General features: G+C 41.7%; 1 protein-coding gene across 4 annotated transcripts in view; it reads right to left on the bottom strand.

Moving 5' to 3' along the window:
• Window positions 1-6102: 6102 nt before the first annotated feature.
• Window positions 6103-23863, bottom strand: part of LOC105473069 (calcyphosine like) — a 39677-nt gene continuing 21916 nt past the window's right edge. For 3 of the 4 annotated variants that reach the window (XM_071099021.1, XM_011726681.2, XM_011726683.3), the window contains exons 2-5: window positions 19064-19200; window positions 12102-12279; window positions 11598-11807; window positions 6103-6387 (exon numbers count right to left, since the gene is read on the bottom strand). In XM_071099021.1, coding sequence (XP_070955122.1) covers window positions 6286-6387; window positions 11598-11807; window positions 12102-12279; window positions 19064-19200 — 627 coding nt within the window. In that variant the 3' untranslated portion in view covers window positions 6103-6285. Of the gene's footprint in view, window positions 6388-11597; window positions 11808-12101; window positions 12280-19063; window positions 19201-22543; window positions 22701-23863 lie in introns of those variants that run through there. The other variant, XM_011726682.3, reaches the window with a different exon arrangement.

The raw sequence follows: 23863 nt of genomic DNA, 5'->3' as shown, positions 1-23863 counted from the left end.
TGACAAAGCTGGTATTATAAATTAAATCATATCTAACTTTGTAACTCAAGAACTGCTCAATTTTTCATTGCTAGAAATGATATTTCAGCTCTTTTTATTAAGCCAAGTTCTTGCTTTCAATGCATGTATAGCTTACCACTAGAAACACCTGTAGCTTTTCAAATAAAATATATAAAAATTTACACCATAAATATCATGAAAATTTTTCCTTATAAAGCAGAATGTTGTTTTCAGCTTCAATGTCTATTCAATTTCTATTTAAAAATATTATCAAGATAGGATTTACATAATAGAAACATTTCACTATCTAGAAAACAGCTTGAGCTATAGTTGTCCAATAAACTGTTGCCAATTAACAATTAACCTAGGACTATTTTAAAAGATATGTGAAAACATTTTATGACTAGCGTACTAATTATATTTATATGCAAATAGATAGCTCCAAGTACTTGTAAAACATATATGAATATATGGAAATATATTTATATGAATGTATATATGTTTTACAGGTACTTGGCCTATGTAGGCACAGCCCTTACAGTCTTTGCATTGCTGACTTGCTTAACAACCTCCATTCTCTCTTTTTTCTGGTACAGATAAAATAGGAGTAAACTTCCACTCAAACCCTGTCTAAATGACCTCAATTAGTAGAGGCTGAATTCACAGTGATTTGCTAAACACACTTAGCCACTTCAATAATAAACTTAAATAAATGGATTTTGAGTAATATTGCTAAATGAGATTTTAAGCATAACTAAGTATGACATTTGTGGAATGGTACATTATTTCCCAGTTCCCTTGGAAACAAAAGGAGCGAGCCGGTTAGTAAGGTAATGGCTAACGTTTGATAATAACCTCCGATTGTGTAGCACTTTATCCCATCAACAGGAAGTACTCTGAGACTCACTATAACTGGAAGGAGCAAGTCCCTCCTGCATTTGTCATTTTCTCTCAATTCCAGGTCCTCATCCTGTTCTAAGTCTCTCTAGGGTTGCGGATTGTCATTAGTTCCACATGTCGCCTAAGTGTTTCCAGGAGTTCAGCAACTCAAACCTTTCAAGCTTAAGATCAAGATGTTCCCAAGTCAACAGCAGGCTCTGAATGCCAAGTATTCAGGTCAGAAAAGAAAAAGTTACTCAAGTCTTTGAGTACAGGATAATAAACTACTATATATTCAGTTCTTTCTTCAAATTTAAAGTGCTTGAGCTCTGAGTCACAAGGTCCCTGGTACATTTATTACAGGGTCTAGAGCAGAACAAAATTGGAAATGAGTAACAGTTATATGGTGGCATAATGTAAAGCTGGATGTGATCCTTGGAGTTTTTGAGCTGAGTGTCACACTTCTAGTGTCGGGAGACGGAGCTGGAAGCCCGTGGTGCTCACGGGGACTTTCGTGAAACTCACATGGCATCAACAATGTTCAGTGGCTGCTAGGATTTTTGAAATATCCCAGAGAAACAATAAATAAATTCCATTAGGAAGAATCAAAAGAAGAATCTAATACAAAATTTTTTAAAAAGGCTATTACGTGTTGAGACTTTTTTTCCCCGATGAACTCTACCTTTCTGGTCATTGCAAGGTCCGTGTTAAAACCTTGTTTACTGGTTGACTGCTCGTATTTTCAGTGAGTTTCACTCCTGAAGAGGTTCTTCCACTATACTTTGCTCAGGGGAAAAGATATGGCTTTGGCGAGGCAGGTGTGAGAATTAAACAAGAAGGTCATGCTATTCTCAGAGAGGAAGAGCTGTTTCACCACAACCTCTCACCACACCAGCTGAAATGGCAAAAAGAATTCTTCTCACACAGCAATGTTCTCAGAACCCCATCAATCATTTGTTTATGTTTCTTTCAACAGATCTCACCCATCATCTGTTTTAGAATATATAATTTTAGGGGTTAACTAGGTGGGTTTAATTTTTTCAGAATAAAAGAACCAGTTACCTCTATCAAAGTTACATAGTTTTCGTGTAAGTGACTTGGAGGAGTAAAATCATGCTGAGAAATATTGGCTTTCAAAAGGATCAGTTACACGAAACTCAACAACATTATATGGCGATCTGTCAGACCCCTGATGCTGTTGTTTTTTCTTTGAGTCATAAGCATTTCTAGGATTTAAAACTTTGCTGCTTCATTCAACAGGATCTTAATTTAAAAGAGCAATCAATAATCTCCAGGAAAGCAAGTTTGTTGACCAATTTGGAAAATTGGAAAATATGAGGTTCTTCATATCTGTATTCAAAATAGATACACATGGTCGGGAGTGATGACTCGCACCTGTAATCCAACACTTTGGGAGGCTGAGGAGGGCAGATCACCTGAGGTCAGGGATTTGAGACTGGCCTGGCCAACATGGTGAAATCCTGTCTCCTAAAAATACAAAAAAATTATCTGGGTGTAGTGGCAGGTACCTGCAATCCCAGTTACTTGGAGGCTGAGACAGGAGAATCGTTTGAACCTGGGAGATGGAAGTTGCAGTGAGCCAAGATGGCACCACTGCACTCCAGCCTGGACGACAGAGCGAGACTCCATATCAAAAAAAAAATAAATAAAAACAATAACAAAATAGATATGCGTAAATCCAAAAAAGGTATACTACTCAGAGAAGGTTAATAGAATTGCAGGAAGCAGAGGTAGAAGGGCCCCCACACACCATCTATGAATACATCTGGTAAATTATCTCTCTCCATTTGATTAAACTTCAACATAGACTGCATCTGCAGGTAGTTTAGTGAGAGTGGAATTATTACCTACTTGTACTCTCATGGCTCAGTGAGACAATCTACTTTGGCCAAGAGAATTAAAGAGCCAAGACAATTATCTGCCTCCAAATATAGAGAGGGATTTTCCTTGCATTGTCTTGATAGGCTGTCTGTGTTCATGAAATTGATTACATCACTCCCCAACACAGTGCCATAGAAAGGGCTCCAACTGTACTTGCTTCAGAGGCTGAATGAGATTCTGGGAGGGGAATTTGGTTGCCTGTTCTTCTCTTCCCTCTCTACCCTCTTTGATCTCTTAACAACTGTGGGTTGTTAGTTTGGTTTGAAAGCCAGTGGTTTTGCTTGCAATTATTCTAGTTCACTGCTCTGTCCCCACAGCCTAGAAAAAAGCATGTATCTCAAAAAATGTTTATTGATGGGATGTATTTCCCCCTGCAAGCCATGATGTATGCCAAGTCAATCTGCAGCCTACTTGGAGAACACCCAGCTCTGACTTTGAAAAGCATGATTAGGGTATGAAATGTGACTCCATGCCTGCTGCCAAACCACACAGAAGAAGTACATGGTCCTCCAAAGTGCCATCTGTGCCTCAGAAGATCCTATCACAGTTTATATCACTGTGAAAACCAGTCCCACAGACCAGCAGAAAGAATTCTGCCTCAGTCTACACTTTAGCTTGCACAGCTTGTACATTCTGGGTTTCTCATTTGCACTGTGAATGGAATCCAGGTACGATGTGCACAGCAGCAGAGAGTCAGTCTCTGGCCATTGTTGCATGGGTTTGCCTTTGTTAGAGTTAGAAATCCAAATTCAGTATTGTTATGGGTGGCTTGTTCTGACAAACTCTCATGCTCAGAATGTTTGCATACATCATTCTTGTCTCATCAAAAGTCGCTAATTTCATTCTCTTTTCTTTGGCTTGTTTAATTTTCCATCTGAGGACCAGATCCAACAGGTGAGGTTTTCCTGGGGGATGTTTTGACAATTTTTTATTGTGTTTTATCTTCTGAACTAAGGACTTATTTTTAAAATTGTAAACAGAGTAAGCTTTAAAATCTGTAAGTTAAATAACCAAAAATATATCCAGAAGAGTGTTAGCAAATGATTTCTTTAAATGTCTCTTCTATGTTCCTCCCACTTCTACTAGGAGTAGAGCTAAATAATGCACAATTCCTGACTGTGCCAGAAGCCATAGAGGAGAATGAGAATTGGAGTGCAGTGACCCTTGACCATGAGGTTATTAGCAGACTTTGTTTCCAGAGGGTGAAAGGGCCTTGGTGGAACCTTGCTCATGGGCCCAGAACCCAAAGCGCTAGAAGAGAAGCAACTAAATGTGACCAAATACACTATGAGGTAGGGGTTATCTGAAATTGGATAGCTGTGCCCTGTGCCCCCATTAGACAGGAAGCAAAGTATCACCGGAGAAGGCTAAGCTGATAGCTGCAACCTAGTCCTTGCTCAGAATCACATGCTCACTCTATAGCCCCAGTTAAGCTGAGGCATGAGTCATACCCAGAATCAAAGACAAGAATCTTTCTAGAGCAAAAGGCTTGAAACCCACCATCCCCAGGAAACAGGGGACCTCTCCTTAGCCACAATCTGCAAGGTGCAGGCTGCAAAAATACATGGATTTTTTTTCTATACATTTCTTCACCATTTCTTCTGCTTTTCTCCATAATTCTACACATTTCTTCATAACACTTGATATCTTTGGCCCAACCAATCTCTCTATGAGCAGAGATAATAAATCCAATACAAAATCAGACTTGTGCAATCAAGAAAAAAAAAAACTAGTTCCTGGTAATACAGGGATGCACCCATCCTCAAGAAAAAGTTGAGCATCTCAGCAAGTTATTTAATAACTGCTATAATGCTTATGTAGCAACACTGGTTTTCACATGTTTTAAATCAATACATATCCGAATCTCAACTTCCAAGCCTATGAAATAAAACCTAAACAGTGAATTGATACAAAATATGGCAAGTGTGTTCAAACCCTGAATCCAGAGCCAATTAAATATATAAGATCTTAAAGAGGACTATTAACCCAGTCTATGTCTCCAAACTGGGGGATGAGTACAGCTAAGGACAGAGGCAAAAGGAGGTATTTCACCTAGCAGCAAGGTGGGTGGACATTGTCTCTAGCACCATAACCAGAGACCAGTCACTGTGCTTTTATCTCTGGCCCCAGATGCAGAATACACAGAAGGAGAGCTGTAGTTTCCTTATCTATTTTCCAGCCTCTGGGCTGTCTTTGCTTCTAGTAGCCTTTCATGGACAGAGTCCTACACATTAACGATATGAAGCCAAAGCTTAGTGCTGGGAGGAGGAGGCGTTAAGCTGTGAAGCGTCAAGATGGAAAACCTGCTTTGGAATATTATTGTGATCCTAGTCTGTGTCACACGCAATCTCCTTTTGCTAGTGGGAATTTTTTTTTTTTTTTTTTTTTTTTTTTTTTTTTTTTTTTGAGACAGAGTCTTGCTCTAGGTTGGAGTGCATTGGCATGATCTCAGTTCACTGCAGCTCCTGCCTCCCGGGTTCAAGCAATTCTCATGTCTCAGCCTCTGGAGTAGCTGGGGTTACAGGCATGTGCCACCAAGCCCAGCTAATTTTTTTTATTTTTAGTAGAGACAGTGTTTTCACCATGTTGCACAGGCTGGCCTCGAATTCCTGACCTCAGGTGATCTACTCGCCTCAGCCTCCCAAAGTGCTGGGATTGCAGGCATGAGCCACTGCACCCAGCCCTCGCTGGTGGGAATTTCAACATAATTGGCAGAAAGCAGAGAGAGAAGAGGTAAACATTCCACCAGGTGAAGGCTTTCTGGGATAGCCTGCCCACACACAGGGCAAGATGTCCCACATAAAATCTGGGCGCCCAGTCCAGTTTCAAAACTTTAGCCACAGGAGTACTGTGAACAGTCGTGGATCTACTGCTCAAAGAAATGGCCTCCTCTCTCACACTAGTCTTTAAAATGACTATTTAAATAAATCATTTTAAATCTATTTGTCAAACTGTGGCTTCCCTAAACCCTAGGCAGTGAAACTCAAGATTTTCTTGTAGAAATTGAGGCTAACACGTGGTCTTCTTCTGGTCCCCAAATGACACTGAAACACTTAAAGACTTTCAATCAGTCATAAAAAGAGATAAATTGTCATCTCACCTAGAAACGGATCATCTCAAAAGAGGTAAAAAAAAAAAAAACTATGGGTCCATGGGTGAGCGTTTTAATTAAAATACTCAAGCTTTCATTAATAGCCAAGGGATAAAACCTAAAGTTGATTAGGCACCTGCATGTATCAGCACAGCACTAGGAGATTTACAGAGCTCATTTTATTTAAGTTCTATTTTAGAGCAAAGGAAACAGTCTCAGGGAAGGCAAGCTCACAGTTGGCTACTCGATGTCTTTTATTTCTGCCTGGTTTTGGCCCCAGAAAATGCAGTATTTTGACACAGAAAAAAACATTAGGATGAGTGTGAAATCAAATATGATTCTGGTTTTTGAACTGAGGTTTAGTCATTTGGAGCCACATGGCTGTCCCAAGGCCTGGTCCCCAGGTCACATGCTTAAAGCTTCCAGGCGGTTCTCATCATGACGATGAAGTACACATCAGTGTCAATGGATGCGCTCACGCCTGCATAGTAGTTCATGAACTCTTCGGGGGTCACCTGCAGTGGAAAAGTTAGAAACGAAAACAAAACTTTGCTTCTCACTCTGTCAATGGAGGCCCACCTTGTGCACCTGTAAATAGAAGGGAAATAGAGGATTTCTTTGTGTGTGTGATCATGGCTGAGGAACTGATCTAAAACAAAAGAACAAGTGAAGTTGAGGATGGTGTGAGAACAGCACCTAGGAAGAGAGAAAGAAAGTCTTGAAAGTTTCTAAGCCAACCTAAATGGAAAGTGACAGAGGTTGTCATCTTTTCTCTAAGGGTGGGAGCCCTCAGTTCAGATAAGGGAGACTGAAACTCAGAGTAAGAAGGAAGTGCTCTGCAACTGTAGTTATTTCTGTCTTTCTGTGACACGTCAGAAATAACATTTCATGTCCTTGTGTCAGGATAAGCGATGTTTTCCTTTCCAGAAATGGAGTTCTCTCCTGTGGGTGAAGAAACAGATTTCTAGTTAAACACTCCTGGGTTGCAAGCTTTTCTAACACATAAATAACTCATTCAAGGCCCAGGGTGACTAAAAAGCTTACGCCTGCTTCATGCCTCCCACCCATCCTGGCTTCTCTCCACTCTACACCCATGACCATCTCTTTGAAATATCGACTAATGTGTTTATCTATGCTGGGATTTTATATTACTTTCCTTTGGAGAAGAAGAAAAAACAGTTATTAGTCTTATTTTTGACAGGTCTAGATAATATGTACACTCTAACCATGTCGGTTGACATGATGAGTTGGGGACATACTTATGCCTTCCAGGAATCATAAGAGACGACTGACCTCCTTCTCCTGTTTGCTGAAATTATAAGTGAACAGAAAGAAAAGTCACAGGATCCATAATTCTCTCTCATACCACCCCTTCCCACTAAAAACATAAGGAAGGGCAGTAGAAAGAAAGGCATTTGAACTCAACTCATAGTTGAACTGTAAATACACATCTACAATACATGCATACAGCCTCTGTCAAAATTAGGATACCATTTGCGTCCCCCTTTCTTGAACTTCTTTATTCCTCTCCTCCTTTGGATTCCTCAGCCTCTGTTTTCAATTCCCTCATTAAGGGATTACATTTAGTTTCACACATCATTATTGCCCTCTCTCTATCTTTCTCATGTTCTGTGAGGTTCCAGGGAAATGTTTATCAGTGTGGATCCATACCACCTACATCAGGACCACCTGGGGTGCCTGTCATAAGCCTAGGTCCCCAGGCTCTACCCTACATGGACCTGCTAAATCAGAATCTCGGAAGCAAGTCTTGTGGAATTTACTACTTAAAAATCTAAACATCCCAGTTAATTGTTGTGCACACTACAATAATTTAACAGGGAATATCAAAGATAATTAAGACAAAGTCTTAGTCCTCAAAAAGGCCTCAGGGGTGAAATACTCCAACAAAGTAAGTGGATCATTTTAACAGCAAATAGCAAGTAAAGTATAAGCGTTATACACGAGACCCTGAGCCATTTTGACTGTGCACTTTACTGTGACAGTTTGAGGAACATTTTTACAGCTAATTATTTTTTAATTAAAATTACCAAACTCCTAATATTTTTACTTTGTTGTTTCTATTGTCTATTGGTCGACCAGGGGTGACAGCCATTGAGTGAGACTCCCTCCAAATCCACTGTAATACTCCTGTCCCTAGCTTTTCTCTCCCATGAAAGTTGAAGGACTCAAAACTCACTTTCCCAGACTCCCCTGCAGCTGCAGTTTGGGATGGCCAAGTGATAGAGTTCTCACCAATAAGATACAACAGAAATCTGACATGAATTTCTAGGGAAGCTTTTGCTTTCCTTATGCAGGCTCTAGCCCTTTCTCATTCCCTCCTTCTCCCTCCTTTGTCCTGCTGCCTGAAACTCAGATGTGCTGGCTGAAGTTAGGCAACCATCTTGAGATCATGAAGGAAAGGCCAGGAAAATCACAAAGACCTCAGCTGTGTTCTCTTTAAGCCACTTAAGCGAGAACATCAAGTAGAATTTTAAACAACCTACTTTGTGTATTCCAATGTTTAATAAGATTTCCTATTTCTTGGATTGAAAGCAAACCCTAACTGAAACACCAATACATGATTGAGACTGGTATCGAAACCCCCATGCTTCCATCCCAAACTCCCCCAATGGGATGGGGTGACCTGAGTTGAGCTGGCTCTGATGGAGAATGGAGAAGGAATCCAAGATGAGCAAAAGATAAAGGAAGCATTAAATCTCACTTGGAAGTCAGATGACGTCAAACCAGAGGTCAGAGCTAATGTATTTGATCATTTCAGAAAAAGCCATCAGTTACTCTTGGCTAGGTGTTTGCTTGTTTTCTGAGACTCAACTTATATTGGGAATGGCCTGAATCGCAAATTCTCTAATCTCCTGTAAATTTGCCCTCATCACAGTAAATTGCTAGTTAGCAATAATTACTATCCTTATTCATTTTATTTGATATTAGAAAAAATGAGAGACTGGGCACTCCTACTTTTAGCAGGCCTCTTGACTAGGCTACATTTATGTGACAAGGTATATATCATATATACAGGGGAAGGTCCCAGATGGGGATAATGGAAGTCACAATACAATCCCTTTTCCTCAGCTCTAAATTCGTCAGAAAAATCCTAAAACAAATCTAGGTTACTATTAATACATACACTCAGTAATAGACCTAACATGTTTTTAATTATTTAAAAAATTTTTATGGGATGGATGAGGTAATAGACTGATATTCCCTGAAGGGCTTAAGTCCTAAGAGGCTTTTTAAAAATATGGTGATTATAAAGTCATATATACACATGAAGAATTCAAAACTTAGATATTAAAAAATAAGAAGTAAATGTCTCACCAAATTGGGGTGGGGTTTAGTGATAGAAAAGGGGTAAGGAAAGTTTGTTTCACAGGTTATCTGATTGCTTCACACCTCCATCCAAATGGCTTCCAGCTGCTATGGGAGTCCAGTAGGGTATTAGTGCAAGATTTATGACATCAAATTCCATGATTGCTGCAAACTCCAGCAACCTTTTTGGGTATTTGAGAGTTTAGCCTAGATTATCAAGTTTAAACAATATCCTTAACTAGGAGCTATGCTGAATTTTTTGCATTATTTTAAATTTTGCCTCATATGGGATGTTTTTAACCATAAATGAGCACACTGGCTTCAAGTAGAGCTATGCTTCAACACAAAAAATCTTCATATGCAAAATAATTCAACTTGCAAGAGGTAAATTAGAAGCTAATTATTCTCCTCATAAAAGACTTTACCATGGAGTTCCTCTACATCAACAATTTCTTGTGCATTTAAAATACAATTCAGCGTGCAAAAGTTTGAATTACACATCACTTCTCAGAAAACTTTTATTATGTCTATTAAATGAGGTATCCCTGGTAAGCCGTTAGCAAATGCCCAGTTGATATGTGCTCAAAAATGTTGCCCAGATTCATTATTATGCTAAATGGTATCATGTGCATATTATATTTAGTAATTTTAAAACAGTCATTTCTGAACCTTTTAGAGCTAAGGATCACAAATACGCATGAGTGTAAGAGCCATCTGATACACATTAAAATGTGAAGCCTTGGACTCCACCCTCCAAAAAATCAGATTCTGTGGTTCTGCAGTACAGCTAGCAATCTACATTATTAATAAACCCTCTTGGTGATGATTATGAGCAGCCAGAGTTGGGTATCAATACAGGGTCTGTAGCATTCAGATGACATCAAGTGCTATAACTGCTAAAAACCTCAATAACCTTTATGAGCTTTTGAGAGCTTAATGTGGCTTCTTAAGATAAATATCAAAAAGGGTTGTGTGCAGACTTGAATCAGCCGAATCACAACTGGCGATTTTGACTTTTGTTGAGAAAAGGGTAGCTGAGGTTTCCCCTGGCAATGAGAAGGAACCACCTGCAGAGAGGAAGCAGACACACTCTGGGATCCACAAAGGGGTGGGCTAATTTGGGGAAATGGCAGTTGGCTATTTTTCCACTGACATCTCACTGATCAAGGCCAGCAATACTGGAAGAAAACATATAGTTTTTATTTCTGTCCCTAAGATTTTGGCTGCCCTATTGAATTTTGGCCCTTTTGTAAACCTGCCTCCACAATCCTCAGCCTGAAATAGAGGGTATATCTCCATCCCTGACTGGGAAATGGCAGCAGGAAGGACAGAAAGGTCACTTTCCTATCCCCCACCCCTTGCTAATGAGACTCATCACAAAGTTTCATTTAAAAAGTTGGAGGACATTCACTTCAGAAGAGGAAGGTTTATTTCTTCTTCCCTTAACCACCGTCTTCTTGTCCACTGGGCCACTAATCTTTTCCTGTGCTGTAAAGGGCTTAAGAGACAATGAACCCTGGGGTTGTGCTGCTGCTGACTGTTATCCAGGGGATAACCCCCTTTCCTTATCACCAAAATCCTTAGGTCACCTAAGAACAGAACTGGCTCTGGTTGTTTTTTTTTTTTTTTTCTAAAAAGTCCATTTATGGCTGTTGATAAAGGACAGATGACATTTTCATTTCAGCCTAGACACAGTCATGGAGCTATATAATTCCTTACCCTACCAAGCTATGCATTTGTAACTTGAAGATAAAAGTTAATGGAGATGGAGCGGTTGATTTTGTTTTCAAATTCAGTGCAGTTTAGAAATGTAAGTTAATCTCAAAGCACACTAAAGAATAAATCAGAGTAAATTCTGTTATTTGACATCCCCTTTACCAAAAACTACCTTCAAATGGCATTTCCACATAACAAAGTGTGATGACAAATGAGGCTCATAAGGATGAGTGTGAAGGCACTAAAACATCCTGAAAAGCCTTGTAAATCTGTTTCCCAAAATTAAATTACGATCTCATTTCAAAGTTAAATGTTTTATTATAGTTCATTGGAATGCAACTAGCTGAGTATGGTAAATATAATAACCATAAAATGGCATGTTTAATCAAAACATCACATTCCCCCGATGACAGGTCATCACTTATGTGGATCCCTTACCAATATATGTCAATATATGTCTATGAGTGTGTGTGTGCACATACATATATTAGTTTTCAACTGAAGTAACATGAAAGTTTCCTCTGGCAATGGGGAAGTTTCTAGATGGTTCCTAGGGAAATAGTTTACTTCTATTTACTACAAATATATATCCACATGTTAAAATTTTTAAGGGTTTGAACCTATTTCCCACTTACAATTTCAAATTGAAGAAATTTCCCCTGGATTAGACTGTTTTACTTACCAATCCATCTTTGTCATAGGGTGAATCAAAGTTATCCAGAAATTTCCTAAATACTTGCTCCTCACTCCATTCCCCATTCTGGTACTTTGGATGGTGTTTTGCATTATACACCTCACGAAGGTCTTCGATTGTTATAACGCCATCTCCAGTCTTGTCTAACTTTCTAAAAGCTTGCATGATTACCTCTTTTCTAGCTCTGGACATTGGAGGCTACAAAAATAGAAGAATACATGCAGAGACATACATAAGCAAATGAGATTTTTTGGTATCCTATGTGACAAAATATCTTATTCCCCTCAATGATGTGAAATAGTATTTGTGTGCTATTATATAATAAGCAGCACTATGATTGCTCCAAAAAGTTCTTAAGTCTGTTCACAGTCTTCTGCTCATCCCCCTCCCCACAGTGTACTAACAACTTGTGAAAACAAAACCTCAAGGTAGCCAACCCAAACCACGTGAAAGCCAAACTCACCAGATATACTGATTAATGGGGCCACTTACTCTTAATGTGAGAAGAAATTCATTGAAGTCTATTGTTCCATTTCCATCTTTATCAAACCTCCGGAAAAGCTCTTCCACCTCTTCCCTTTCCATTACCACAGCATAATCATTTAACCCTTTCATAAATTCTTTAAAATCAAGGGTTCGATTATTATCGTCATCCATAATTCTAAACACTCTGAAGAAAATACACACAAAAATTAAGAAGAATTTTACAAAGAACAGGTGTAAGTGTAAAGATTTTTTTTTAAAAAAAAATCCACACTCAGGGTTTCGTCAAATAAAAATACAAAAGTCTTAAATTCTTCTCTGCACCCTCCCTTCCAAAACTAAAGAGCCTCTTCCCACCCCACCCCCCTACACACGCGCACATACACAAAGTATAATTCTAATTACATGACATTCTGAAAAAGACAAAACTGTGGAGACAGTAAAAAGATGAAAGGGAGAGGAAATAATTGAATTGGTGAAACATGGGATTTTTAGATCAATGAAACTATCCTTTATAATACTATGATGGTGGATACATGACATTACGCATTTGTTAAAACCCATAGAACTTTACAAAACAAGGCGTAAACCTTAATGCATATGAATTTTTAAAAAAATGATTTAGGAAGTCAGAAAATCACAGGAAGGAATGCAAACTGTGACAAGAAAATCTCACTGTATTACGAAAGAACAAAACATCCCCAAAAGGGGTAAAGGGATAAGAGAGAAAGGTGCTGATTTAAGTATTTTGAAAATGAGTAGAGTCTGTAAGAACACAGGAACTGCACACAATTTACTGTACTCTAGTTGATAAAGTTGTTTCCCACAGGGATACAGGTTAACAATTCTGACACTGATGTACATGTATACTGAAGTTGAACCATCAAGTAAATGGATAACAAAGATGGAAGCCAGGTTTCTCAAAGTGGAAGTGAGAATTTAGAGATAAGATAGGAAAACAGGCATGGATTAGAGTTGGAGACATCAGTGTGAACTCATGTTTAGCTTAATATAGACATAAATCATTACATATGAAAATATTTAGGCCAAGCGTGGTGGCTCATGCCTGTAATCCTAGCACTTTGGGAGGCCGAGGCAGATAGAATGCCTGAGCTGAGGAGTTCGAGGCCAGCCTGGGCAACACAGTGAAACTCCATCTCTACTAAAATACAATAAATCAGCCAGGCATGGGCATGCTTCTATAATCCCAGCTACTCAGGAGGCTGAGGCAGGAGAATCGCTAGAACCTGGGAGGCAGAGGTTGCAGTGAGCCAAGATCACACCACTGCACTCCAGCCTGGGTGACAGAGCAAGACTCTGTCTTTTAAAAATAAACAAATAAACAAAAAATGTTTATATGCAGATTACTATACACACACATATTTCTTTGTTTTGTCAGCCAAGAAGACCTAGAAATAATAATGTTCCAGTAACAATAAGCACATATAACTAATTAATGAACAGACAGCAGTGCTACAGAAAGTGAACTTATCAGTTTCTTTGTAAAACATAAATAAATCTGAAATTAATTATGTATTATTAAGCCACCATGTGTTATTCAATAAAATTCGCTGCTTAGGAATTTATAATGCATGAAACTTTGCACTAAGCCCTGTAAAGAGGAATAAAAAGGTGAACGAGATGCAGTCTCTGGTCGTAAGAAGTTATTGAAAGAGAAACACTAAAAAGGACAATTAGTGGTTTTAAGTGAAGGGAGAAAGGATGCATTTCAGAGCAATGGCTGTTTCTAGAGTATTCTTGGGGCATCTCAGAAAGCTAGAGGACAGCTCTGAAGGAAGAAATAATGAAATTAAGATAGAAAGTTGGGTGATCTGAGCAAGATGGCCAATAGGAACAGCTCCGGTCTGCAGCTCCCAGCAAGATCAACGCAGAAGGCAGGTGATTTCTTCATCTGCAACTGAGGTACAAGGCTCATCTCACTGAAACTGGTTAGACAGTGGGTGCAGCCCATGGAGGGTGACCAGAAGCAGGGTGGGGCATCACCTCACCTGGTAAGCACAGAGGGTTGGGGAACTCCCTGCCCTAGCCAAGGGAAGCTGTGAGGGACTGTGCCATGAGGAATGGTGCATTCTGGCCCAGATACTATGCTTTTCCCATGGTCTTTGCAACCCACAGACCAGGAGATTCCCTCAGGTGCCTACATGCCCAGAGACCTGGGTTTCAAGCACAAAACTGGGTGGCCACTTGGGGAGACACCAAAAAAAAGCTACAGGAGTTTTTTTTCATACCCCAGTGGCACCTGGAAGGCCAGTGAGACAGAACACTTCACTCCCCTGGAAAGGGTGCTAAAGCCAGGGAGCCAAGTGATCTAGCTCAGTGGATCCCACTCCCACAGAGCCCAGCAATCTAAGATCCAATGGCTTGAAATTCTTGCTGCCAGCACAGCAGTCTGAAATTGATCTGGGATGCTCGAGCTTGGTGAAGGGAGGGGGGCCACCATTACTGAGGTTTGAGTAGACAGTTTTCCCCTCATAGTGTAAACAAAGCCACCAGGAAGTTTGAACTGTGTGGAGCCCAGTGCAGCTCAGCAAAGCCACTGTAGCCAGACTGCCCCTCTTGATTCCTCCTCTCTGGGCAGGGCATCTCTGAAAGAAAGACAGCAGCCCCAGTCAGGGGCTTATAGATAAAACTCCCATCTCCCTGGGACAGAGCACCTGGGGAAGGGGCGGCTGTGGGCACAGCTTCAGTAGACTTAAAAGTTCCTGCCTGCTGGCTCTGAAGAGAGCAGCGGATCTCCCAGCACAGTGCTCAAGCTCTGCTAAAGGAAAGGCTGTCTCCTCAAGTGGGTCCCTGAACCCCATGCATACTGACTGAGAGACACCTCCCAGCAGGGGTAAACAGACACCTCATACAGGAGAGCTCTAGCTGGCATCTGGTGGGTGCCCTTCTGGGATGAAGCTTCCAGAGGAAGGAACAGGGAGCAATATTTGCTGTTCTGCACCCTCCACTGGGGATACCCAGGCAAACAGGGTCTGGAGTGGACCTCCAGCAAACTCCAGCACACCTGCAGCAGAGAGTTAGAAGGAAAACTAACAAACAGAAAGGAATAGCACCAACATCAACAAAAATGACGTCTACACAAAAACCCCATCCAAAGGTCACTAACATCAAAGACCAAAGGTAGATAAATCCACAAAGATGAGGAAAAACCAGCACAAAAAGGCTGAAAATTCCAAAAACCAGAATGTCTCTTCTCCTCCAAAGGATCACAAATCCTTGCCAGCAAGGGAACAAAACTGGATGGAGAATGAGTTTGACAAATTGACAGAAGTAGGCTTCAGAAGGTGGATAACAACAAACTCCTCTGAGCTAACAGAGTATGTACTAACCTAACGCAAGGAAGCTAAGAACCTTGAAAAAAGGTTAGAGGAATTACTAACTAGAATAACCAGTTTAGAGAAGAACATAAATGACCTGATGGAGCTGAGAAACACAGCATGAGAACTTCGTGAAGCATACACAACTATCAATAGCTGATTCAATCAAGTGGAAGAAAGGATATAAGAGATTGAAGATCAACTTAATGAAATAAAGCGTGAAGATAAGATTAGAGAAAAAGAATAAAAAATCACGAACAAAACCTCCAAAAAATATAGAACTATGTGAAAAGACCAAACCTACATTTGATGGGTGTACCTGAAAATGACAGGGAGAATGGAACCAAGCTGGAAAACACTCTTCAGGATATTATCCAGGAGAACTTCCCCAATGTAGCAAGACAGGCCACCATTCAAAATCAGGAAATACAGAGAACACCACAATGAAACTCCTCAAGAAAAGCAACCCCAAGACACATAATCATCAGATTCACCAAGGTTCAAATGAAGGAAAAAATGTTAAGGGCAGCCAGAGAGAAAGTCTGGGTTACCCACCATGGGAAGCCCATGAGACTAACAGTGGATCTCTCTGCAGAAACCCTACAAGCCAGAAGAGAATGAGGGCCAATATTCAATATTCTTAAAGAAAAGAATTTTCAACCCAGAATTTCATATCCAGCCAAACTAAGCTTCATAAGCGAAGGAGAAATAAAATCCTTTACAGACAAGCAAACGCTGAGAGATTTTGTCACCACCAGGCCTGCCTTACAAGAACTTCTGAAGGAAGCACTAAACATGGATAGGAAAAACTGGTACCAGCCACTGCAAAAACATACCAAATTGTAAAGACCATCGACACTATGAAGAAACTGCATCAACTAACGGCCAAAATAACCAGCTAGCAGCATAATGACAGGATCAAATTCACATGTAATCATATTAACCTTAAATGTAAATGGGCTAAATGCCCCAATTAAAAGACCATCATTCTCAGCAAAGTAATACAGGAACAGAAAACCAAACATCACATGATCTCACTTGTAAGTAGGAGTTGAACAATGAGATCACATGGACACAGGGAGGGGAACATCACACATGGGAACACGAACGTCAGGGGTGGGGGACTAGGGGAGGGATAGCATTAGGAGAAATACCTAATGTAGATGACAGGTTGATGGGTGTGGCAAACCACCATGGCACGTATATACCTATGTAACAAACCTGCACATTCTGCCCATGTATCCCAGCAATTAAAGAATAATCTTTTTAAAAGATGGAAAGTTGAAGTAATCAGAATCTAAAGACTTTTAAATGTCCTTACATGCTAAAAAGTTTGAACTTTATTAGCAAGTCATTTTTAAAGTCATTAAATGGTTGACTTGAAGTGACATTATCAAAATAATGAGAACTTTAGCAATAGGAGAACTAAGAGAACTCTAGCAACAGTGGGTTGAATGAATTGGAGGACTGAAAACTTAGAAGCAAAGGAACCAGTAAGAATACTATCGTAAGAGTCCAGTGAAAAAATGTTGAGTGTCTATACTTGAGCAATTGGAATGAAAATTAAAAAAGAAAGATTTCAAGATATTATAAAAATAAAGGAGTCAATATGGTGGGCTAATGAAGGTAATTCTAAAGTTTTCAACCCAAGGACCTGGAAGAGTAGTAATACCACGAAGACAGCAGGGGCTGCAGAAGAAGCTGTATTTGCAAAAAAAAAAAAAAAAAAAAAAAAACTTTTGTTTTGTTTGGATTAGATACTCTGTAAGGCAACCACACAGAGATATTCACTGGTTAGTTGGCTAATTCGCTATATCTTTCCTGATTTTATATATATATACACACACACATGTATATGTGTATATATATATATGGTGAAATTAGTTTGTATCTCAGGAACGGATATCATTCCAAGAATGTGGCAAGGGGCCAGAGTAGAGATGTGCTAACTCAGGAGTAGCCAAGGTGTCTGATAAATTAAGGATACTGGCAAAAGAGTCTTGAAAATTTAGATACTAGAGAAGTATCTACATTTACAAGCAATTGGAAATTACTAAGAAAGAACATATACTGTTGAAAACCACGAGAATTTCATGTCAAAAAATGAAGGTGTCAAGGTTATAAATGATAAAGTCATCTTGATCTTGGTCAGGGTAAAGACTCAGACAGGGTGGAAAGATGGTGCCAGGAGCCAACACTTCACAGAATGCTAAATGTTGTGCAGGTGGGAAGATGGCAGAGTCTAACCTGAAGAGATGCCCTTCTAAGACAGGATTTATGGGAAAGAAATAAATGAACAAAGGGGTGAATATGACCTGGGATTTGGAGTTAGACTGAAGGAGAGTATTTAGTCTTCAACTGATCCTAAGGTAGGAGTGGAGGAGAAGGGGCAGCTTCCACTTGAGTTAGGAGGTACTTAGAGAAGGCCAAAGTCAGTAAGGCAGGCAGATGGCACATTCTGCAAAAGGCCTAGGATGGAAAGGTGTCTGTTCACCGTAGACTGGTTCCCAGTGGAAAGGCTGGTAGAGACACAGTGTGCAGTGTGGGTATGGGATGAAGACAGCACAGGCAGCAGGAGGGATTCCACTGAGTGAACCAGAGAGTGGAAGAGGGGATTCCTCAAGGGTTTGCACTAAGGACAATGATGTGGACCCATTATGAACAGGGTAGAGGTTGAAGTGACACAATATTGAGGGCATGGGGACTGGTCTTCCCATTGGACTGGGGCAGCCTGGCCACCAGGGTCCATATCCCCACTGCCTGGCCTTCTGACAGATCTGGGCTTAGTCTGAGACTTGGGACTGTTCAGAGTTGTCTCCCAGACACTCAGTACCTTGCTGGAAGTGAAGCCTTTCACATCATCTGGGTGCAAGGCTGGATTTCCCTCCCATTGGCATCCTGTACTCTCTAATATACAACTTCTCACACCACTGAGATACATTTAGATCACTCATGTACTCCATAGTCTTAGTCCTCCATGGGGGCTTAAGAAGCCTTGTTCACCCAAGGGTCCCTGAGATGTGTCCAATGCCTGGCCCATGGCAGGCTCTTGATGGAGTTTGTTATGATGCACAGGACGTGCCCTCAGGAGGCTCACAATCTTCTTTCCCCTTGGGTTTCTCAGTCCTTAAAACTATTCACACTCAGAGGACAGAGGGTGGGAGAACAGGAGCTACCCAGCTGATAGAACCTCATTGGCAGTGAGCCGTCAGTTATCTGACAAGCAATACCAGTGTCCCTCGAAGTGATGGAGAAATGATTGCCTGAGAGCAAAACTCCAAATTCTGCAATTAGGGCTAAATGGCTGTTCCTTCCTCCCTCTTCCACCCTGGACTTTATTATCACAGCTGCAGAGAGAGTTCCTTTCATTGTCCTGGTAGGCATCTCCGTACCTCATATTTTCCCAGAGCTGCACTGTCTTGTAGCAGATATGAGTCTTGCTGAATCTGGGACTAAGATCCAAAAACTATGAGGGACTTCATAGATCAACTCTTCTACACTCCACATTTTACAAATAAGGAACTGAGCCCTAGAAGGAAATGACTTGCCCAAGACCACGTGGCCAACATTAGCCTCACCTCGCCGAGTCGTTCCTTCCCACTCCATTCCCTGCTACCTGTAGCTGAGTCCTACCTGCCAAGTCCTTTGATCCCAGCAGAGCCCCTGGCCAGGCACTGCAGTCGGAGTCTTTCAATGGGGTCGGTGGCCGTGGTGAGCTTTTTCTTGGCCTGGATTGCCATCTCTCGGTCATGGCGCGCTGTCCCTGCCATCTGAGGGGAAGCCATAGCATGTTAGCAGAGTCCAGGCCTTGCCACTGCCTCTGGCTGGGCAGGGTGACAGCAGCCTCACTGAGAAGGAAATCTACAGCCTTCTCTGTCAGGAAACCTCTCAAAATTTCCCATTTTTCTCTATGCCAACTGTGTGCCTGGCATATTTATAACTTACTTATCTAGTCCTGAGGACATCTGGTTTCTCCAGCCCAGACAATAATCTTAAATATATCACAATTTCCCAAGATGCTGTGGTCTTTCTGAGGCCCTCCTCCATCCATAAAAGAAGTCCAGTTTCTCTATACTCTCTTTTTTGAACCAACCTTATATGCCACATTATTATTATTATTATTATTATTATTATTTTTTTTTTGAGACGGAGTCTCGCTCTGCCGCCCAGGCTGGAGTGCAGTGGCCGGATCTCAGCTCACTGCAAGCTCCGCCTCCCGGGTTCACGCCATTCTCCTGCCTCAGCCTCCCGAGTAGTTGGGACTACAGGCGCCTGCCACAGCACCCGGCTAGTTTTTTGTATTTTTTAGTAGAGACGGGGTTTCACCGTGTTAGCCAGGATGGTCTCGATCTCCTGGCCTCGTGATCCGCCCGTCTTGGCCTCCCAAAGTGCTGGGATTACAGGCTTGAGCCACCACACCCGGCATGCCACATTATTTTATGTAGAATTTTCCATATTCCCTTGACCCTGACATTTAATGTTCTCCGATTTTGTTGCTTCTGTCTTGAATGTGATTTTCAGCACTTGATCCTTAATGATTCTTACTAGTAATGGGTGTGGTCTCCTTGATTCACAAGTTAGTGTCCACTAACACCTAACAAGGTTCTTAGGATGGGTGCAGTGAAGTGCTATCTCCTGAGTGGTCCCCAAGGGACGTACAAACTCCTGTAACCACACATGAGCTCTCAAAGCTTGCACAACAGTGGGAAGAGCACTGGGCTGGGAGCCTGGAGACCTGGGTTATAGTCCTGACTCTTCAACCCCCACCCCACAACTCCCCCTACTCCTCACCCCCATCTGCCTGGTAACCTCCCTGTGAGTGAATCTCACAGCCTGTGTTTCCTCCTCTGTTAAATGGGAGGATTGGATAAGATGGTCTTTAAATTCCATTCCAGCTTCAAAAAACACTAATTCTCATGGGTGCTCTCAGGAGGCTCTAGAAGTTACTTGTGAGTTGTGAAATAAAAAGAATGAGAGGCAAGAGTCTTGAAGGATGTGCAAAGGACAGCATGCAATGTGCAGAAAAAAAATAGTATTAGAATGTGGTTCTGCCCTGGCTTCAAGGCTCCCTGCCTAGTCAAATTCTGGCACTTCCCCTAAGTGCTACGTTAGGACGGAATTAGTTTCATCAAAGAGAGCAACCTGCAGATTCACAACCTCGTCTATGCCAAGACTGTTGTTCTCCTATACACCCTGAAAGGTCTCCCACACAGGGTACTCCTTATTTGACTTTTGGGAAAGGGAATCTCATCAAACCAATAACTGAGGCCAGAATAGACAATTCAGGGATGCACACACTTGACATGGCCACTTTCTTGCAGCCTCAACTGAACCAACGTACAGGATCCCACCTTCTTGCCCTGTATCCAGATTCCCAGTATGTGGGTGAAGATGGGAGCAATTCCTTTCAGTTCTCTTGAACCTCGGGTCAAGAAGGAAACCTATCTAGGTCTCAGCTGCTTTACTCCACGTTAGGAAAAACTTGCTTTATCTAAAGCTACACAGTCTTCCTCTGCTTCCTCTGGCATCTAAGCAGAGTTTCCCTGGAACTCAAGACGGTGGCACACCCTGCGCTTAGAGGCTTCCGTTCTTGCCAGGCACACACAAGGAGCATGTTCCAATTCTCATCCAACAGGGACACCTGCAGCTAAGACCATGCCCTTCCTGGCAGCTTTAGCTTTCTAATAACTGGTGTTTGCTTATTACTATTTTGTCACCCGACCTCACGCTGACAATTCCCAGAGCTCATTCCCAGCTTCAGCACTAACTCTCCCCTCATTAACAGCCAGAATCCTGAGTCACGGACAAAACCACCAATTCACTCATCTAGCCATCTCCTGCTGCCTTACTCATCCTTGCCTGAGCCATTCCCTTGCCCTGACCATATTCTGCCAGTGGCATGTGCCCCATCCCCACCCCAACCCCTATGGAAGCAGGAACAGGTGTCGACAACATGCACTTCTCATTCTCCAAACCCATCTCAGAGTCTTGATCCTTCCCAGGACCACCACCATCTTTCCTGACCCTCAACCTTGCTTCATGATACTTTCCCAATGGCTGTCCCCAGCCATACACCTCCCATTCTCATTTCCCATGACATCTCCCCTACCTTGTCCAGTTTATTCATTTTGCTCTGGTTTTTCTCTGCCATCCATGACAGTAAGTGAGAATGAAGAGAAACAGAGACTAAAAACCAGTCATGGAGAGAAAGTGCGATCTGGCTCCTGGATCTGGGACAGATCCCCAGTAGGACCCTCTTTGCACACCTTCAGAATAATATTAAAGGCATCAGTGGTGCCCCCATGCCCCGACTAGGTAGTAACCATGTGTCCAGTTCCCACAACAACCCCGTGAGCCGAACTGAAAACAGGAACTCAAACCAGTGCACATATACCCATGTTTATAGCAGCATTATTCACAACAGCCAAAAGGTAGAAACAAACCAAATGTCCATCCATGGATAAGTGGATAAACAAATTGTGGTGTAGCCATACAATGAAACACTCTTCAGCCATAAAAAGGAACACAGTACCGACAGATGCCACAATGTGGATAAACCTTGGCCACATTATGCTAAGTACAAGAAGCCAGACCCAAAATGTCACACATTGTACGATTTAATTTATGTGAAATATTCAGAATAGGCAAATTCATAGAGACAGAAAGCAAATTAGTGGTTGCAAGGGGCTGGGGTGAGAAGGCCAGTGGGGAGTGACTGCTTAATGAGTGTAAAGTTTCCTTCAGGGGTAATAAAAATGTTTTGGAAGTTGATATAGATGGTGGTTTGTCAACATTGTGAATGTAATATACACTTTAAAATTGCTAATTTATGTTATGTGTATTCATCTCAATAAAATAAAACCCATGCACAGATGTTACTAGTTTGATTTAGTCATTTCACAATTATACATACTTCAAAACATCATGTTATACAAGGTAAATACAACTTTATCTGTCAATTTAAAAAATAAATTTTAAAGTGTGCTGGGCATGTGGTCATCTTGGTAAATTAGCGAAAGTTAAAAAAGTAAAACAAGCCCATGAGCTAGTTACTACTATTATTGGTATTTCACAGATAAAGCAATTAGGATGTAGAGAAATCAGGTAACTTGCCCAAGTCACACGGAAACGTGGCTCACAGTAATCCACACGCTGTTAGAATTGTATGACCCTTGAAGATCCTCTGGTGCAACCTCATTTTGCAAACTTGGAAACGAAGGCTTGGGTTGGCAAAGTGACTTGCTCAAAAGTCCTGACCAAGACCAAAACAGAGGGCTTCTGATTCCCAAGCAGGGCTCTTTCTGCTTCATCATGTTTGTGGTTTATGAAATAAAATATAAGGATCTCAAAGCACAGTTTGATGGTGCTTTCTCATAGGAAAGTGGGATCAAGTCCAGGAAGGCAAGAAACAGCCAGCCCAGTACTCCAGGCTGTCCCACCTCTTGTGGCTGACCCTACCCAGGGATGACGTGGGCAGTTTTTATCTGGAGTCTTTAATAAATTCAAGGGGAAAAAAAAGTCCATTCTCTCCTGCTACCCTACCATGAAGCTTGAAATGCCCATAGTAACCATCCTTTTTAATCATTGAATCACCCAGTTCACCAACCACTAGCTAATTGTATTGTGTACTTTTTCAAGGCACTATGCAGGAACAGAGTGCGGGAGTGTGAGGAATTATTCAGAGAACCAAGCCCTTGAATAGCCTAGAGTCTTCATTAGTTTGAATCCTGATCTCCTATATTTACCAGAACGGAAAACAAAAAGTTTATTAAGCACCGGGGCTTTTAAGGAAGGCAGGATTGCACAGGATCTCAAGTGAAGAAGGGAGCTCCTCAGCGTTGAAGTTTCAATAAAGGCGCCAGGCACCAGGCCAAGAGTCAGTACCCAAACATATGTCACCGACTTCACAGCAGTACACAAAGTGTCCCTGCCTGCAGAAGACTGAACCTTAAAGATCCAGCGTGGAGGCCGGGCGCGGTGGCTCAAGCCTGCAATCCCAGCACTTTGGGAGGCCGAGACGGGCGGATCACGAGGTCAGGAGATCGAGACCATCCTGGCTAACACGGTGAAACCCCGTCTCTATTAAGAAATACAAAAAACTAGCCGGGCGAGGTGGCGGGCGCCTGTAGTCCCAGCTACTCGGGAGGCTGAGGCCGGAGAATGGCGTAAACCCGGGAGGCGGAGCTTGCAGTGAGCTGAGATCCGGCCACTGCACTCCAGCCTGGGTGACAGAGCAAGACTCCGTCTCAAAAAAAAAAAAAAAAAAAAAAAAAAAGATCCGGCGTGGTGACAACGGAGGGCATCCCTGTGCAAGGCGGAGAAGAGGTTGCACTCCCGACCCACTTGGCCGCAGCGCCACCACGTGTTCTCAGGCGTCTGCGCAGTCCCCCGGCCAGGCGTGCGGTTCTGTCTGCCTTCCACGCAGATCTACTA

Source organism: Macaca nemestrina, chromosome 6, assembly GCF_043159975.1.
Source record: "Macaca nemestrina isolate mMacNem1 chromosome 6, mMacNem.hap1, whole genome shotgun sequence".
In the NCBI taxonomy this organism is placed as follows: domain Eukaryota; kingdom Metazoa; phylum Chordata; class Mammalia; order Primates; family Cercopithecidae; genus Macaca; species Macaca nemestrina.
The sequence above is the reverse complement of the archived record's forward strand: the minus strand, read 5'-3'. Positions and strand labels throughout refer to the sequence as shown.